Raw genomic sequence first — 14,868 nt, forward strand, 5'->3', positions numbered from 1 at the left:
TTAGTTTGGGCGTCTCAATAAAATTAATTTTGTATCAAAGTTATTAATTTTATCTTTTGTTTTATAAAAATAATGGTGTTAGAAGGAAAACGTTATTTTCGATAGAAAGTAGCTAAAAGTTTAGAAATAGTATAAATAAATAAAAAAATAAGTTGAGATGCGGAATAAACAAATATCAGTATTTTTGACCGTCTATAGCACACAATTCTATAGCATATTTTTCCCTTTATTTTGACAGCCCAACTTAAAAGGGTCCCTGTTGTTTTACACACATAAACACAGGTCATAGTTAAGCCTTTCGTGACCCAATAAGTATTAGAGTTACATTCACACAAAAAAAAAAAACAACTATAATAACAATAAATAAATTCTTATTAATAGTGGTGGCAAAAAACTTCAAAATTTTATAATTGTGACTGATTTAATTTTCTGATAGTTTTAACACAGTTTTATACTATATTTGAATTTAAAATTTTAATTAAATTAAAAAAAAATTAACATTATATCTACACTTTTTTTTTTCTTCTAAACTATAGAATTCAATATTCTGTAATGTTAATTAATTCTATAGTACGATGAAATAAATATTACCTTATGAATGGTTAAAAAAATTAAAATATTAGTATTTTTAATTTATTTATACTACGTTTTAATATAATATTTTCATCCATAAACGACTGATTAATATTTTTTCACGGAAAGAAATATATAATGATTAAGATGTCCTTCAACATATAAAAGCGGCTCGACATACATTTGAAAATCTTGATGGATATTGGATAAATAAGTTAAACCTTTTGATGCACTATTGCTCCTAAAGCTGTAGCAATATTAATTTCGTTACGGGATTGAAGCCCCAAATTGGAAAAGCTACAGTTAGAAGGAATATTAGTGATCAGGATCATAAAATGGGAAGTCTTTTTAGACAGTAAAGACTTGAAATTGACGAACTAAAAGAGAGAAAATTAAAGCTTATAAAAAAAGAGAAAAAGAAAGGCAATTACACATGTATAGGCCTTTTTTAGAATCTATAATTAGGAAAGAACCTCCCCAGTCTATCTCCACAGAACTTCCAAGCTGAAAGAGAATGCAATGGCGTTCCTTTCCATCCCACAATTAGGCACTTTCCGTTCTTGTCAAGACTACATGAACTTCCACATGCGAATTGCTTACAGACCAAGCTGGCTTGGTATAATGCTGACTCACTGAATCCTATTTCCACCATCCTAAATCTTGAAAAGAATGCTCTCCAAACATCGATCTTCACATTTCTACTGATCCTTTCATTGTCCCCCATCGCCACGGTTTCTCGTATTCCACGAGAGTAGAGTGCTTCGATTATCGATTTATGCTCATTGTTGTGATCCAAGCAGGTCTCCAGGCAATCAAAATATGCACTGTAGAAGAATAATGCTTCAATGAAACGGTTCACAAAGTTTGGTGAATTGTGATTGGCTTCAATTTCATTAATCACCATTATTGACGGCTTAAGATTTTTTATCACCCTCATTAAATTTTCCAAACATTCAGGGCTTGAGATCAGCGTCCTCAGAAACATGTTAGAAACAACTACTAAAGATTCATCGGCTGCAATTTCGAATAGCTTCTCTTTGATATTTTTCATGCACGATACATAAACTGCCTTGAAAGTGAAAGGGATGTTCATGGACTTGGCAAAGCTTTCTAAGCTCCTACCTGTCTCCTCTATCTTCTTGCCTTTGCCAGTTAAGCCTAGTGCAGTTACCTTAAGATGTTCAAGGGGACGCTGTTGGCGCTCTGCAAGAGCTTGCATCATTGCTGTCCATTGAACTCCACTCCTGATTTCAAGATCAATGACTTGAAGCTTCCGGGCAGATCCAATGTTTTCCATTATAGCTTGGATCGATGTGAGTTGTGTTATTTGATTCAGAGGAACATTTTGGTGAAAACTAAGACAAGCAAGGTGGAGACTTGTCCCGTCAGGAATGTCATAGCTTTCTGTCCTTTCCTTTGGTATGAACCTCCCTGTGGCCTTATCAATCCTTTCCCGAAGAGCTTCAGCGAAGCAGTAAACAACTCTTTGAACTGGATTGGCTCGCTGAGATGCAATCCATTCACAGCGACTGAGCAGTCTGCTTGCTCGATCAAATTGTTGATAGCCTACCTTCTCCGCCGCAGCCAGAAGAAGATGAGCAAGTTCCACGTCCCTTGTTTCTTCTTCAGATAGGCCGGAAAGAGCGTAACCAAAAGGGTGCATAAGCATAGAGAAATCGTCATACCTTTGGTCAGAAAATTGTATGTATCTTGCTCCTGCTACCCTCATGATCTCTTCGGTTGATAACTTTGTTTGACTATTGCTCGCGTTGTTCACTTGGTTCAGATTTAATCTCTTGAAACCACTTCCGTAATTGTTGAGCAGCTCCAAAGAAGATGATAGAGTAAATGGATGTGACAATTCTTTACTAGATTTGGGAACATTCTCATAATTCTTTACTTCCTGCATTGCTTGTGCTGGTGCTGGGAAACAAGTACCAACACATTCATCAGATGTCAAGCAAGTTGATTTGAGAGGTTGCGGCTGCGGCTCTTCTTGATCTCTAAAGACATACTGTAACCCTTTGTTGGCTGTATCATCCTGACAAGCGCCATATTCAGAACATAAAGGATACACCCCTCCCAACTCTTCCATTGAGAATAAAGGGTCTTGTTTTTCTTTCATCTTAGCTCCCTCTTTTTCATAGTATTGTTGATCAAGAGGACTATAATCACCTTGGATTCCACTGAAGTCGAACGGAGTGAAAGAGTAGGAACCATTTGCCATCTCCCAACAGAAGCTGATCGGCGAATTTACACGCAAGTGAGACAGTATGGTTGTCCAATTAACATAAACACAGATATCAATCGTGGAAAACTCCGAAGTATCTACCCAAAAAAAAAAATATATATTATATACATAAATAGCAAGGATCTTGATAACGACGGTGACGTTTCAGACTGGCCATCGAGGCCTGCTTGGATTAAGCAAATTTCTGTATAGAATATATATTTTGAGATGTCATAATTGTTAAAACAAAGGCAAAAATTCAACAAGGATGAGATGATAACAAAACAACAACTGTTATTGTGTTCAGAATTAGCTAGTATTAGATCCACCTGTACTATGGAGTATGGCCAAGCAAGATTAGACAAAACAAATTTGAAGAATATTAAATGAAAGGGATTAAAAAAAATAAATACCTCTCTGGAAGACAGATTAAAAGGGTTAAGCAGTAAGTACAAAATGAATACCAAACACTAACGCCGGGCTAAATAATGTACTTTCATCCTTAGATCAAGGACTTCAATTTTCTGATATTTATTCTGGGGTGTGATGGTTTATAAGTAGAACATCGTTGGATGATTATCTAACTGTAATTTCATGGGGATTGAACTGTCGGTGCGTTATAATATATGAGGGCTGAGCCCTGCAAAAGCCATGTATGGATTTCAAGTTTAGGTTCTTTTGTTTTTCTTTCTCACTTTTGTGAAAGAAGAATTTCTACAGTTGGCTGTGAGGTGTAGGGAACATCAATAATGCATTTGCATTTCTAATCACGCGTTGAGTAGTTCTTGCGAATTATAATCAAAATTTTAGAATTATGATATAAAAAAAAAAAAAAGTAAAAGTTTGTGTATAATGTATAGTTCTAGAATTATGAAAAAGAAATAAATAAAATTTTGTGAGCAGTGTACAGTTCGGTTATGCCATTAATTGTCTGGATTCTGTGTAATTTAGCAACTGCAGAAGGCTTCATTAATAAATAAAGATACTGTATATCGCATTCTTTTATTAAATTTAATATGCAGTTTTTAAATTTTTGAAATTCAACCTCAACATTGAACCATTAGATCATCAGCTACACATGTGCTGATATATTTGGCGAAAAAAAAAAAATCAAATGAATATATTTATTACTAAAATATTATCATTTAAGTATATAAAATTAATTATATTTTAAAATAAAAAAAAAATTAATTACAGTAAAATCTTTTTATAGTTAAACACGTCGAAAATATTTTTTTAAAGCAAGAGTTAAAAAATGTACGACTTAAACGAGAATATTTTATCACTATATAGAGTATTACTATAAAGAGATTTTAATATATATATATATATATATATAAATGATAATATTTTAATAATTGAATGAATTAACAATTAATTTAGCTCTTTTTTTTTCACGATAAATTATTAAATTTAGTTGATAATTCTATCAAGGGTTAAAATTAAAATTAATATTGAAATAAAAAAAAATTAAAATCTCCATATTAAATTTGATAACAAAATTAAAGTAAAAAGAAATCTTTTGGCAATTAAACCTTTGTAGAACAGGTAATGTCTAATGTTGAAAAGAGTAGAACTATAGTTATTTATCTGTATGTCCAAAAGGCACCAATTCTATTTATCAATGAAAATATATGTCATTCCAAAATAGAGATATGCACATAGGAAGAACGGGTTTCAGAGAATTTAAAATCAAGCATAAAAGAAAGAACAGTCACAGAACAGCTAGTAAACTGGCAGTGCAGATCCCAGATTTTCATGTTGGTTTTCTTGCAAGTATTTTCTACCTTAAGAAATAAACTTAAAACCTAAATGGTTGATCAGAACAAAGCTTCCAACTTGTGTGGATAGGTGGTTGCGGCCAAATCCACTTATAAAAGCTCTCGGCAAAGAGAATTTAACCCAACGGGCAGCGGACACAAATATCTCCACGACTGGCGACTGATAAATAACCTTTTCGCAATGGACTACGTGATAAAGGCAATCCAAATAACAACAAATTTTAAGCTAATTAATGGCCAGATTCTTTGACCAGGCAGGTCCATGTCATTCTATATTGTTAAATTGAAGAATGCAATTCTTACTTGAACCGAAGAAGAATCTGACACATGATATAGGCTGACATTTTCTGTCACGGGTATGGGGGCGTAGCAAGAGTAAAAATGGCCCTACAGTCTCAACTTTTCCTTTGCTTGATAATATATATTCGTATCAAATACATTTTGAAAGATTCTTGCCAATTTTTTGAGATGTATTACAGCAAACGTGAGTGACTTCTGCCTCGAGACAATCTAATGGCACCACCCACCGACAGCGTGGTTTGTAGACATCCTAACATATTTGTATGCCTACTTGTTCATAAATATGGATTTGTTGCCTTCTACTTCCAAAAGAAAACCTTGAGATGGTTGGCTAATAATTAATACTCAAAATAACACATCTTCTAGTTACTATATGAATAGTTTAAAATTGAATACAATCTTATTATAATGCAAGGTTAATTACAACACGGAAAGGAGTACGATATTGGCCATTGACCAAAATAATAGGATACAATTATTTAATTGAAAAGAAAAATGATATTATGTCTTGAAGAAATTTCTTGGTTCAGACTTTGTCATCAATCCCACAAGGGTGAGGAGAATTATTAATCCTTCTTACCCTTCTGCAAAGCAAAATCATCATAACCCACATTAGACCTTTAACAATTCTTACCATACCAATTGTTACTGTAAGGTAATAAAGCCACCAACCAAGTAAATCAGCCATGCCCACACCCATCGACATCTCTCTCTTTGCCTCTGCTACAATAACAAGAGACTCAACCTCATCTCTCAATCTCCACCACCATAAACTACCCAAACTCATAGCTAGACTCACTCTCTGAACCCACTTCTCATCTCTACCAAACCCAAAAACTGTATCATCAACCACTGGTTTAACGACCGTTCTTGACCAATAAAGCATAGTCTCATGCAAACCTAAGAAAAATATAATCCTACTTAACAAACTTTTCTCAATATCGAAACTATGCCCATCGATTCCGGCAGCTATGCTCCCTTCAATTCCTAACCCAACGCATACTTGTAGGGTGCATAGTAAAATCCATGCAGTGTATAAACGGTGCCGTTGAGATTCACCTGCTGCAAGTGATGAAGAGTCGTAACTTAGAAGGTTAAATCTTCCTGTCAAACCATGAAGAAGAGTGGCTATACTAAAGATTGAAACAAGAAAATACAGAATTGCCGGATTGCTGCGTAGGAGAAAAGAGAAGAGTAAAGAAGAGGGCTCAGGTTGCGTGGGATCAGATGCTATGCTTAACAGATAGCTGTAACAAGAAAGCCTGGCCAAGAGGAGAAATGAGAGGGGAAGCAATATGCTAAGAAGGGTCGTTGTCAGAAGATGAAAAGGCTCAGTTAAGGCGGCACAGAGCTCCTTTGCTGCTTTCTGTTGCCAATTCTTCCAACCCATTTTTGTCTTGTACCTGAAAATTAACTTGATTACATGATAAGGAACATTAAGTCTGTATTTATGTGATCAATTAAGTAGGTAGCTTTGGTAATGGAAATATAACTTTATAAAGTGGTTGTCACGTCCATAGTTCAAGTTAATTAACAGAAGACATGGTCTTATTCTATATATATATATCCCCTTCATGCATTCTTATTTGTAGAGAATATATTTTATTTATTTATTTATTTATTATATAGATAATATGCATCTCTCTCGTTGAAAATGCAATATTATTATCCTATCTTAATTATATATGTGTGTAGAAAGTTTTGTTTTTTTTCCGTTGTTTCATAAATATTATAATTGTTTGCGGATAGTGATTGGTGGATACATTCAAATATGTATTGTATCTATCTCATCGAGAGACCTAAGCCAATTAAAATCCAATATTCACTGTGCATGTACGGCCTCCATACATATATGTTTAGGAGCATATATATATTTGATTATGTTGCATAATAAAAGTATCTGAAGGTCTTCATCCCTATTGCAACTGTACAATGAGCAGTTTATTTTTGCGAATGTGGTATGATCATGATTCAGACTTCACCCAGTTACCTTCAGAGCAGACGTTCCTGTTTATTTATTTAGAAAACTAAGATGGCAAACATCAAAAGTTTATGTTATACTTTTAAAATTTATAGAATTAAATGCCTAGGCCAAAAGTTTGGAGTAGAACAATCCAAAATGCGAAAATTGTTAGATAAATTAGAGATGTCTAGCACTGAAAACACCAGAATAAAGATGAAGACTGTTCCTGTTTCTTTTTCTGTTTCTTAAATGAATATTGAAACATTAAAAAGGGTAATATGAAGAGTCAACAGATTATTTCTCCAAGTTATTTACTTAACTATTTGTGACAGGTGGAGATGGAATAACCAATTCTCAGTTCTCAATTCTCTTCTGATGTTATCTTATTAGCAATTTGCATGTTTCTTGCATTCAGACAGACGTCATGGAGACAAGTACCTTAGGCGAAATTGTCAAGATTTCTCAATAATGCATATCATTTAACTGAAAAAGTCAACTACTTCGGGATAGTAATAATTTTTATTCCATTTAATTAATTATAAACATAAGCTTGATCAATAGTCATGGATACTATTATAATTACCCGTGCATCCATTAAAATCAATAAGCTCGAGGCTTGCAACTAAAACAAGATATCCCATTTTCCACATATTTTTCTGTTTTCTCAAGTACGCTAGTCGTTTTGAGTTTTTGACTAGTTGGCCTGGGCTAACGACCTTGTCTCTGTTACGTCCGTCAAAGATGCCTCAATCATTTCTGTTTCGGTTAGGTCCGGGTTCAAATGGCAAAGGTCCCACTCCTTCCCATAGTATTGAATAACTTCTTCCAAGATAAAACACATTTGGTAGGTAGGCTGGTACCAAATAATGAACGGTCCATGATCTGGATCCAAGTCAATGCCGTAACCTGCATGCATACAATCCTTCGCCGAGTCCATCTATAGTATACACACCTTAATTTTATAAATAAAAATCTCTTTAATATCTGAATTTATATATTTAACTATTTTAAAATACCTCTATGCCCACCTGAATGTACATATATAAAATATATCAATAAAGTTGATACTAAATATCCTATTTAGTCCTTATAATTTTTATAAAATATCTCTTTATTTTTTTATTTCTTTTTATATTTTATAAATTTTTTAAATACTCTTTTGATCTCCCAACTTTTTAAATATTTTGTAATTTTTATAGAATATCTTTTTATCCATCTAAGATTTTAAGAAATACATTAATTTGCTACGTTTATAAAGTTGAATGGTATAATTTATAATTAAATTAAAATTTTAATGGTATATAACTAGTATTAATAAGAGATAATAGATAAATTATAAAAATCTAATGGATAATATATTGATGAAGTAATTTAATTATAAAGACTAAAATATAAATAAAGAATTTTAGTTTTTATTTCAATTATTTTTAAATTTTGCAAGCACGATTTGCTTTTTAAGAATTTTAGTCTCATTTTTAAAATTATTCAACTTTATAAATTTATAAATTTATATTTAAAAAAATTCTAGAGGCTTCAAACACATATTTTATAAAAGTTATATTAAATTTTTTTGAAGGTTAAAAAGATATTATATAAAATATAAAAAAATTAATTTAGAGTGAAAAAGTATTTTATAAAAATTATAAGAGCCAAATATAATATTTGGAATCAATTTTATTGAAACAGTCAACGCGTAAATAAGACACACTTCCACATTAGTACCAAATTATTTAAAAATAATTAAATATATAAATTTAGGTGGTTAAAAAATTACGTCAAAAGTTCATAAGAATACTCACCAATCCAATCATCCATCATATACTTCATAATTTTTTAGTATTTGGGCATTGCTGTTGTCAATATCCTTGTGTACAAACATTTTGAAAGAGAATTTCAGCACTAAAAAAATTTCTTTTCAATTAAAGATCACTTAATGAAGAAATAATAAAAAATAGAAATGCTAAATTTATTAATAAATATAATAAAAATAATATTAAAATTTACACTAATTACTTATCTTACTATATCATATTTTGCTTAACTCATACATATTTATTATCAAATCAAACATTAATTAGTTTTCTAGCATGTTTATAGAGGTAAGGAAAGTTAGAAAATTCTGAATATATATATATATATATATATAGATCTATTCTTTTATATGTATATTTAATTTTGATATATAATATTTTTGTTTTGACATGTGTATTTATTTGTGACACATGAAATTCAAGCTTACGTGTAATTTTATAATTTTTTCTATTAATTTATTGATTCATGAATTATATTCTTAATTAAACATTGAGTCTAATACTAAGAAATAACATATTAATTATATTTTAATATTATATTAATTAATAAATAATTTTTAATCAAATAATGATACTAATTATATCCTAAAAATAACATATTAATTATATTTTGATATTATATAACTAATAAATTAGTTTTTAATTAGATAAATAATTCTAATTTTAGAAAATAACATCTTAAATTATATTTTTAATTTTATATTCAATTATAAATAACTTTTAATTATATAATAAATTTTTAATTTTAGAAAAAGTAATATTAATATATTGATATATCAATTTATATAATATTAAAATTAATATATAAATTATTTTTAAAATAATCTTATATTATTGCATTATAGAAATTATAAAAAAAATTACAGACTTATTAAATTGTCTTTATTAAAATTTTTAAATTTTTAAAAGTTAATTTACTATTATTTTTAAATTTTATAAACTAATATTAAAAATTAAAAATTTATTAAATTATATTTATCAATTTAATTTTATATTTAAAATAATAATAACAGTTGTACAATAGATAAATTACTAATTTAAATTAATTTTAAATATTATTATTAACATTTCATAATAAAATTTATATAAAATAAGAGTCGGATAAATGCGTTCCTATTATTTAATTTATAGTAATAGCGAGCCTAAACAAAAAAAAAAGAAAATAGTGAGGCTACAATCGTCAGGCCTCATTTCAGGGTGCACAAAGGCCCATAATCAAGCTTGAAAGTAGAGGATGGTTGGCTTTAAACGTAAATTGTCAAATAATAGTTCTTCGCGTATCTAAAATTGCACTTCTTGCTTTCATCGAAATAAATCCCAAACTTTGGTTTACCGTATTTTTTTATTCTAGAATTTATAGGTTATTTTTTCTCATTTTAGTATTCTATAGATAAAATAATTAGCAAATAAAAATCAAATTAATAGAGTCTAACGTGACACGTAATAATCATTATTGTTTCAACTGCCACATCAGCACTTACTAATAATATAGTGCAATTTAACCGTTATTTACTAACAGTCATATTCACGTGATTTTAAATTAAATAAAAAATTATAAACTTTAAAATAAAAAATAAAAATATATTAAACCATAAAATAATTTATTAAATCTCTTCTTAAATTCAAGAGTATTGCTGCAAATAGAAAAGATTAAAAAAAAAAAAAATCTAATGTACTTTCGCCAGGAATTTTCAAAAATTTAAATTTACTATTTTAAAAAACATTACAAGTTGATTTGTGGGAGTGATAGGATCCAAATCCTTAAATGCACTTCTTACTAAAGTTCTAAATACTTGCAACTTGCTTATAAAATTAATGAACATCGATATTAATTATTAAATTTAAACTTGGTCAGAATAAAAAAAAATTAATATATAGTTATTCTTTTTAGCATTAAATGCGTGTTTAGGTATTTGAATTTTGAGAGTTTATATAATTAAGCCATTAAACTTCATTTTAGTTTAATTAGGCATTGTCCGCATTTAATTTTGTTATTTTTAAACTTACATTAATATTAAAATAAAATAATAATATCCATATTAACATTGTAAATAATAATAAAATAAAAGTATTTATATCAATATAAATATTCAGTTTCAGTTTTACTAATAGGAATTATTTATTATTGATCTTAACTATTAGTACAAAAAGATAATAGTTCGTACACTATTAATTTTTTTATTTATTTATTGGAGGTTAACAGATTATGGACTATATAATAGAGATAGTTGTCTTCTTACACTCATCATAAAAATAATAATTCACAGTACGAGGAGAGGACTTAAACTCTAATACAAATAAATATTCTTGCCATTTCAACTAGATCTCAAATGTAAACTATCAAATTTTTACAGATAATAAAAATATTATATATAATATATTATTTAATATCACCTGCTTTTGTAGTAAAATAAATTTTATCTAAATAAAAGTGATGCATATTTTAGACATATTACAAAATTCCACATTTTAAAAAAAAATAAAATATAAAATTAAAAAGTCTAACTAAACCAAAATAATATTTAATAAAAAATTTTAAAAAATTAGAAATCCAAACATGCATTTAATCTTTTTTTAAGTGGAACAGATAGGATCAAGGAGTTGGAATTAGACAGCTCAACGCCTGAACAAGTATACTTAAATTAATAGGGTTATTATCTTTAGATATTTCAAACTTTGTAGGGAAGTGTTAAGACTTTTGTGTATATGATATGGGTATTGTTTTTCAAACTTGTCTACCAACTCTTTTAGTTTGTTTTTCAATGGATGTAAGAGACAATCTATATATGAACACAACAAAAATTATAGATTCATTGAGTTAATATAAATATTATATAATTTGTTATTTTTATCAATAAAGAAAAAGACATTTATTTCAGAGTTATGCATCTAATTGTTTATCGCCATTCCAAGTGTTTTGTACTTGATACTAAATTGCTCGTCTTGTGTTACAAATACTGATGTACATCTATTTTGATAGTTGATCATGATTATTGAAATGTAGCAAGCTAATCACAAGTTTTTAGCCACAACGACAGATCTATCATCCTGATAAGTATCCAAGTGGCTAGATTGTATAGTTTTAAGCTTACAAGAAATCAGAATCCAATTGCCTGAACAGATAAGTTCCAAAGTTTGTCCATAGTGTTTTGTCTGCTTACAAGCAAAGTCACTACCAGTATAAGGTGCTTGGTTGGGTAAGGCGAGTGCTATTTTGAAGCAATTTTCTGCTTTACAAATAACTGGATATTACAGTTTTTCTAACAGTTTGTGCTTTGGTCGAGATATGCCTGCCTGCAGCCATATTTATTGCCCTATCTAAAAGAGCTATACACACCTTTCTCTCCCTCTCCAAGCCATATCTAGACTATATCCATAGACCCATAAAACTACAGCACTGTTACATAAGTAGAATGATTTATCCATATTCACATTGTTTCCTTTTAAAAGTTCCATTCGATGGGAAGGTAGCTTGTTGCCCACATGAAAAAATGACATGGTATCCCCAACAAATCCAGGAAATTAAAAACCATAACCCCTTTCATCTTTTTGTGCTTGGAAGCTCCTTTTCTTTCTGCGTCTGCACATAATTAACAACAAAGAAAATTTGTTTATACTTGGCATATTCATCATTATAGTGTCCACATGGCAACATCGAAATTGAGCATGGATTACAGAAGGCGCATTTGGGCGTATGGTGACAGCAGCATATATTAATAATTATATATATACTGTGGGTGGGTTTATTTTATTTCTTTGTTTTTATCCGAGGAAGAGAGATAAATTATCAAGAATCATAGAGATAGAAAAAGCAGGAGGGCCTCCGAGTTCATAAAGCTCCAGTGAGTAAAAGAAAGAAAGAAAGAAATATGGTAAAATGTAAGGACTTGTTTGAGCAGGGAAGGGAGTGAGCCTTCCAATTTGGTTTATAATTACGAATTGAAAGGCAACTAAACTAAGATAGTGGTTGAATTTATTTTATTATATTGCAAGGTGGTGGGTGGGAGTGGTGATGCTATATTATGTACATCTCATCTGATCCATACATGGTTGTTGTTTGTTTATTGCTTTGTATTTAATGTTGTGAAAACAAAAGAGGGAAAGCAACTTGAAGGGCTTGTTTCTCATCCATTGCCTAACTGCTTTTATTGCTCTCTCTCTCTCTCTATCAATCAGTTGGAGTATGAGCTTTGATCCTCTGTTTTGTTTTCCTTTTTTCCTTTCACTAGCTTCTTTAAGTTAAAATCTTCATAGCAATTATTCTGCCTAATCTTAAGAGTTTTGGTATAAGATAGTAAGAAGCAGCTATAAGGGCCAAAAAAGTAAGCCATGGATGGTTCTCCTTCTCGAAAACTGGAGTCAGAAGTTTCAGACCTCAAATCAGAAACTCGGGCTTCCAAAAGAAGGTGGGTTGGAACACTCTTCTGTTGTTGTTTTCTTTTTTTGGTTTCATTTCTTTAATCTTCTCTGGCACAATTTCTTTTTAGAGAAAAGGTGTATAATGTGTGAAGTGAATTGAAACATTGATTTTTCTTTTTTCCATTTGCATTGTATTCTTGGTTTATTCTCTTTCTTTCTTTCTTTTTCTGTTTTCCTTCTCGTATCCGAATTTTTTTCACTACTTGTAGGAAGGTTGTTGAGAAGACTGTTGTTACAGTGAAGATCGAAGCAAATGCTAGGAAGCTGAAGAATGATGGGCCACCTTCTGATTTTTGGTCTTGGAGAAAATATGGCCAGAAACCAATTAAAGGATCTCCTTATCCAAGGTTACTTGATTGATTCTTTATAATCTTTCTTTTCTTACTGTAATTTTCTCGAAATCAACTCAAGTCTTTTAAGTCCCTGAAACCTCTTTCTGTCTCTCGACCCCATTTCTTCCCCATGATTCTTTTTGCTATAACGCATGGTTTCATGCTTCTGCTATGCAGGGGCTATTACAGGTGCAGCACATCAAAAGGCTGTTCAGCAAAAAAACAAGTGGAGAGATGCAGAACAGATGCGTCGGTGCTGATCATCACTTATACTTCTAATCATAATCATCCAGGCCCTGATCTTCACAGCACAGGCCTAAACAAACAACTAAATGCGTCACAGACACAGCCCAGTACTGATGATCAAGATCATCCCATAACAACTCCAAAACAAGAAGAGGAAGATGAGATTGAGAAACACGATCAACAGCCCGTTGAATCAATCAGTCACAAAGATGAGAGTGCGGATCACAATTTTCACTACTTACAATCCCCAGTAAACTGTTCGCAAGATATCATGATTACCCAAGAAGACCACCCTTTCATCGTCGAGAATTCTTCAGAAGAAACTCATAACACATTAGGTATTGTCTTGGATGAAGAACCCATTTCTCGCCCAAGACTAATGACATTTTCAACACCAGCATCAGAAGAAAATGACTTCTTTGATGAGCTAGAAGAACTACCCACTTATTCATCTTTCACTAGCTTCATGAGAAGCAATTTTTTTGATGAAAGGATTCCTGTTGTCCCTTCTTGATCTTAGTGTTCTCATGGGGCTTGCCGCCTTGAAAAATGTACTTAACAATGTTGATATAGGATAATATATATAAATTGCCACTACTTGCAGTAGTAGTTGTTGTTACCTGTTCTCTTGGCAGCTTCTTGTTTTATTCACTTATTTTCCTCTATTAATATTTTTCACCAAATGAGCAAAACTTTGGCATTAAAAAGAGGTAATGGAGAATATATCATCTTTGATTGGATATCTTGAAATTAAGGTTTCTTTTTAGTGGCTGTGAATTGTAATGTAATCTTTCTTTGTGTATTGTTGTTAGTAGCTAAAGATGGGCACGAGGTTCACGAGTGAGTGCTCGAAGATCTTTTTCATAGAAGATAAGGCTCTCTTGTTTTACTTTTGTTGAGTGGTCGATTTGGTGGAGTAAAGATGTCTAGCCTTTTTGGAAGTTTCTTTTTTCTTTTTTTGTGGGTATTTTTAATTTTTCCCCTTCAGTTTCATTGTTTGTGGAACTGGTGGGCAGGCAGCATCACTTCTCCTAAAAGGCTTTATAGATAGTCTTATGTTTTTGGCTGTGTTAAAAGTTGAGAGATTCTCTTATTGTAGAAAGTGCCAAGCCTAGAAGCATCATCACCTCCTGAGAGGGAAGGATTGGCCAACAAAAGCTACCAAATTCTTTGTCATGTTCTACAGGCATTATCTGGGGCGTGCAAGTTATCT

The 14,868-nt window shown here is 30.8% G+C and overlaps 3 protein-coding genes across 4 annotated transcripts; 1 reads left to right on the top strand and 2 right to left on the bottom strand.

Moving 5' to 3' along the window:
• Window positions 1-733: 733 nt before the first annotated feature.
• On the bottom strand, window positions 734-3,592 carry LOC8267338 (DELLA protein RGL1). Of its 2 annotated transcripts, none has more exons than XM_048370476.1 (2): window positions 3,217-3,592; window positions 734-2,813 (listed from the first exon to the last, which is right to left on the bottom strand). In XM_048370476.1, exon 2 carries the CDS (start codon window positions 2,798-2,800, stop codon window positions 1,022-1,024), a length of 1,779 nt encoding a protein of 592 aa, XP_048226433.1. In that variant the 5' UTR covers window positions 2,801-2,813; window positions 3,217-3,592; the 3' UTR covers window positions 734-1,021. The 2 variants fall into 2 exon arrangements, with proteins under 2 accessions (XP_048226433.1, XP_015572330.1); XM_015716844.3 differs by having other exon boundaries at window positions 734-2,901; window positions 3,217-3,591.
• Window positions 3,593-5,262: 1,670 nt separating this feature from the next.
• LOC8267337 lies at window positions 5,263-6,433 on the bottom strand. The gene has a single exon (XM_002515231.3). It carries the CDS (start codon window positions 6,272-6,274, stop codon window positions 5,411-5,413), a length of 864 nt encoding a protein of 287 aa, XP_002515277.1. The 5' UTR covers window positions 6,275-6,433; the 3' UTR covers window positions 5,263-5,410.
• A 5,454-nt stretch (window positions 6,434-11,887) lies between these two features.
• LOC8267335 (probable WRKY transcription factor 65) lies at window positions 11,888-14,274 on the top strand. Its single transcript, XM_048379761.1, has 4 exons — window positions 11,888-12,839; window positions 12,954-13,064; window positions 13,287-13,424; window positions 13,587-14,274. The coding sequence occupies exons 2-4, from the start codon at window positions 12,988-12,990 to the stop codon at window positions 14,167-14,169; spliced, it is 798 nt and encodes a 265-aa protein (XP_048235718.1). The 5' UTR covers window positions 11,888-12,839; window positions 12,954-12,987; the 3' UTR covers window positions 14,170-14,274.
• Window positions 14,275-14,868: the final 594 nt, after the last annotated feature.

The sequence above is a fragment of the Ricinus communis genome, chromosome 1 (assembly GCF_019578655.1).
Source record: "Ricinus communis isolate WT05 ecotype wild-type chromosome 1, ASM1957865v1, whole genome shotgun sequence".
Taxonomy (NCBI): Eukaryota; Viridiplantae; Streptophyta; class Magnoliopsida; order Malpighiales; family Euphorbiaceae; genus Ricinus; species Ricinus communis.

Excerpts from the sequence above, each read along its gene's own strand:
- LOC8267338 (XM_048370476.1), bottom strand. The coding sequence starts at position 2,800 with ATGGCAAATGGTTCCTACTCTTTCACTCCGTTCGACTTCAGTGGAATC.
- LOC8267337 (XM_002515231.3), bottom strand. The coding sequence starts at position 6,274 with ATGGGTTGGAAGAATTGGCAACAGAAAGCAGCAAAGGAGCTCTGTGCC.
- LOC8267335 (XM_048379761.1), top strand. The coding sequence starts at position 12,988 with ATGGATGGTTCTCCTTCTCGAAAACTGGAGTCAGAAGTTTCAGACCTC. Across the intron at positions 13,065-13,286 it reads ACTCGGGCTTCCAAAAGAAG|GAAGGTTGTTGAGAAGACTG; the intron begins GTGGGTTGGAAC and ends CACTACTTGTAG. Across the intron at positions 13,425-13,586 it reads AAAGGATCTCCTTATCCAAG|GGGCTATTACAGGTGCAGCA; the intron begins GTTACTTGATTG and ends TCTGCTATGCAG.